This window comes from Cyprinodon variegatus, unplaced genomic scaffold (genome assembly GCF_000732505.1).
Source record: "Cyprinodon variegatus isolate N-32 unplaced genomic scaffold, C_variegatus-1.0 Scaffold852, whole genome shotgun sequence".
Taxonomy (NCBI): Eukaryota; Metazoa; Chordata; class Actinopteri; order Cyprinodontiformes; family Cyprinodontidae; genus Cyprinodon; species Cyprinodon variegatus.
Genome location: NW_015151305.1, coordinates 185,848 through 188,420, shown reverse-complemented (window position 1 = coordinate 188,420; position 2,573 = coordinate 185,848). Strand labels below are relative to the sequence as shown.

Genomic DNA, 2,573 nt, shown 5'->3' with positions numbered 1-2,573 from the left:
TTTATACTTTTTTTTTTAAATGCTTAAATGCTCACTGTAGAAACAGTTGATCGCTTACATCATGGATCGTTACCTTTGCTGTGTGTTCCTGCACACGGACAATAAGCCGCACAGGAAGCAGGTTATTTTTAGAACAAGGATTCAGGAACAGAGTCGTCCTTTTTTATATTGTGTTTATATCCACCACTCAAAAGACGCATCAGATGTTTCAATTGTTAAACTGACAGAACAGCAGAAGGGAAGCTAACTCGGGAGGTGTGCAGAGACTGCAGCATCAGTGGACCGTCAGCAGGGGGTGCTGCTTACCTCTGAGCTCCAGCTGGGTCTCCTCTCTCCTCCTCTCCAGCTCCTTCCTGTCGTAGTTCAGCCTCCTCAGACACATCACACCACACTGGAAGCTGTTCCTGTTGCACAAACACAAGCTAGGCTGTAGTTTGAGGGTTTAAGATTCTTCCTGTTTACCCAGTCCTTGTTTAACTCGGGAGGAATGATGAGCGTTCACTCTGTAAATTTAAATAACATGTTTATAACAAGCTGATCAGTCTATAGACCATCCTCTCATCATGCAATTTTATTCTGATCGATTGAGGATCATTATTTAATGATTAACTTTAATTGTCCAGACAAATTCATAATAAAGATGCTGAACTAACTAAAACTAACCTTTCAAGAGTCTTTAATGTCATTATGTAATCGTGATTAAATGTATAAACTCCGTCACAGACTGTCCATATGATACACAGCTCAGGGATAAATAAACTATTAAACATGTTTAGAAACGTTATGCAGCTTTTATGCTGAACCAGTGTGAAATGAGCTGCTGGTCTATTTGATGGTCAGCACGTCAGTCTTTATGGTGTCTATTTTTTCTACCTGGGTTCAACCAAAGCGCATCTGAGAAAAAGGACTTTAAGATTGGCAATATAAAAAATTTAATGAGTAAGCAGTTTGAATTTTAAAGGAAAAAAAACATCAAAGTAAACGAACAGAGAATCTCTGTAAATACTAAACAACTATGGAAAAACCTCAAGAGAGAACTTAAAATATTTAAAAAATGTATAACATGTGTTACATATGTGTTTAAAGTAAGTCTGAAACTATAGAAAAACTTATTTGTCATAATGACAAAGTCACATGAAGTTAAAAAAAGAGGAAGAAAAAAATAAGAATAATTCTTCTCTTCATCTTCAATGTCGGCTTTTTTTGTTAATATAAATGAAGGAAATAAATAAAAAAAATAAAAAACAAACATTGAGGAATAAATGATTAAATATCTGATTCAGCATAAAGTTCTTTATTTAAAGTAAAGTCATTTAATATTAATTTAAAAAGAAACGCCCAAGTAGCAACAATTAGATTAATGTTTTTTTCCATCCACTAATCCTAAAAATAATCTAAAGTTTAATTATTTGCAGCCTTAATAAATCTGCTGAAGGGGCGATCCGCCGGCTAAGCTGGTGTACCTGTGAAAGCTGTCCACCATCTTCAGCTGTCCTCTCAGGTCCTTCTTGGTCAGGTGGTCCAGCATCCGGGCGTCCACCAGGGACTCCATGAAGTAGGAGCGGTACTGAGGAAGACCCAGGCTGGGCAGCCACTCGTTACCAATCCACTCGTGGTTCATGTCTCCATACGCTAACGTCTGCATGCCCAGAACAATCAGGGATTAGTCGGTCCTCAGGACGTTTCCTAGAAATCTAAAATTTCTACAAAGGTTCTGGTTCCTTTTATAACATAAAAGCTCTGAGATGCACCAAAGCAGAGAGAAATGCTTCCCTTCAGGATTAAAGCTTTTAAGGAGGATCACAAACGTCACATTATCTTTCCGAAGCCGTTGAGTTGTTTATTTATTTATCCTACACTGTGAAACAATAAAAGGTTAAAAAAATATGGTAAACAGCGATGGTTCAGGCAACACCGATGTGTTGGAGCAGGTGTCCGCCCAGAGACAGAAACCCTGATATCAGATATGCGCATTTTCCTTTTGAAGACAATAAAGGGGTCGATCAAGCAGCTGTTTGCCTGTTCCAGAGACGCCAAACTGCAGCACATCTGGATCTGTCATAAGGATGCATTCAAAGAACCAAAGAAATGGTTTATATTCATCCTTATTTTCATTTGAGCCTGAGAAAACTAAAGGTTTCGGCCGTGAGATCATTTTAATCTAACATCAGAAAGTTACATATTTGTTTGGATTTCCTTCCTCTCTGTCTGCTTTATCGATCAGACTCCAGATTCATGTTAAAGTGACTCAGTTTAAATGATTTCAGGTAATTCTTGCAGGGTAAATGTCACCTTTGTGCGGCTGAACTGTGATATGTAAACAAAGGTCAGGTTTTAGAGCGAGGCATCAGCCACTGCGTGACTGTAGAGCCTCCTAACCCATCCTAGAAGAGATGGAGTCCTGAATGGGGATCTTTGGGTTCTTTGTTAGCTTGCAATACCTGATACCTGTCTATGTCTCTGAAAGGGGGGTTGTTAGGAGCATTGTTGGCCTGGCTGAACAGGTAAGGTGTTCTGTTCCCCTCGCCTTTGGAGTTAGCTTTCAAATTTTATTATTTTCTGAAAATAAATGG

At 38.7% G+C, this 2,573-nt stretch overlaps 1 protein-coding gene across 1 annotated transcript in view; it reads right to left on the bottom strand.

Annotated features, from left to right (window-relative positions):
- Positions 1–2,573, bottom strand: part of ppfia1 (protein tyrosine phosphatase, receptor type, f polypeptide (PTPRF), interacting protein (liprin), alpha 1) — a 58,442-nt gene that overhangs the window by 6,056 nt on the left and 49,813 nt on the right. The window contains exons 24-25 of the mRNA XM_015397328.1: positions 1,464–1,639; positions 307–404 (exon numbers count right to left, since the gene is read on the bottom strand). Coding sequence (XP_015252814.1) covers positions 307–404; positions 1,464–1,639 — 274 coding nt within the window. The remainder of the gene's footprint in view (positions 1–306; positions 405–1,463; positions 1,640–2,573) is intronic.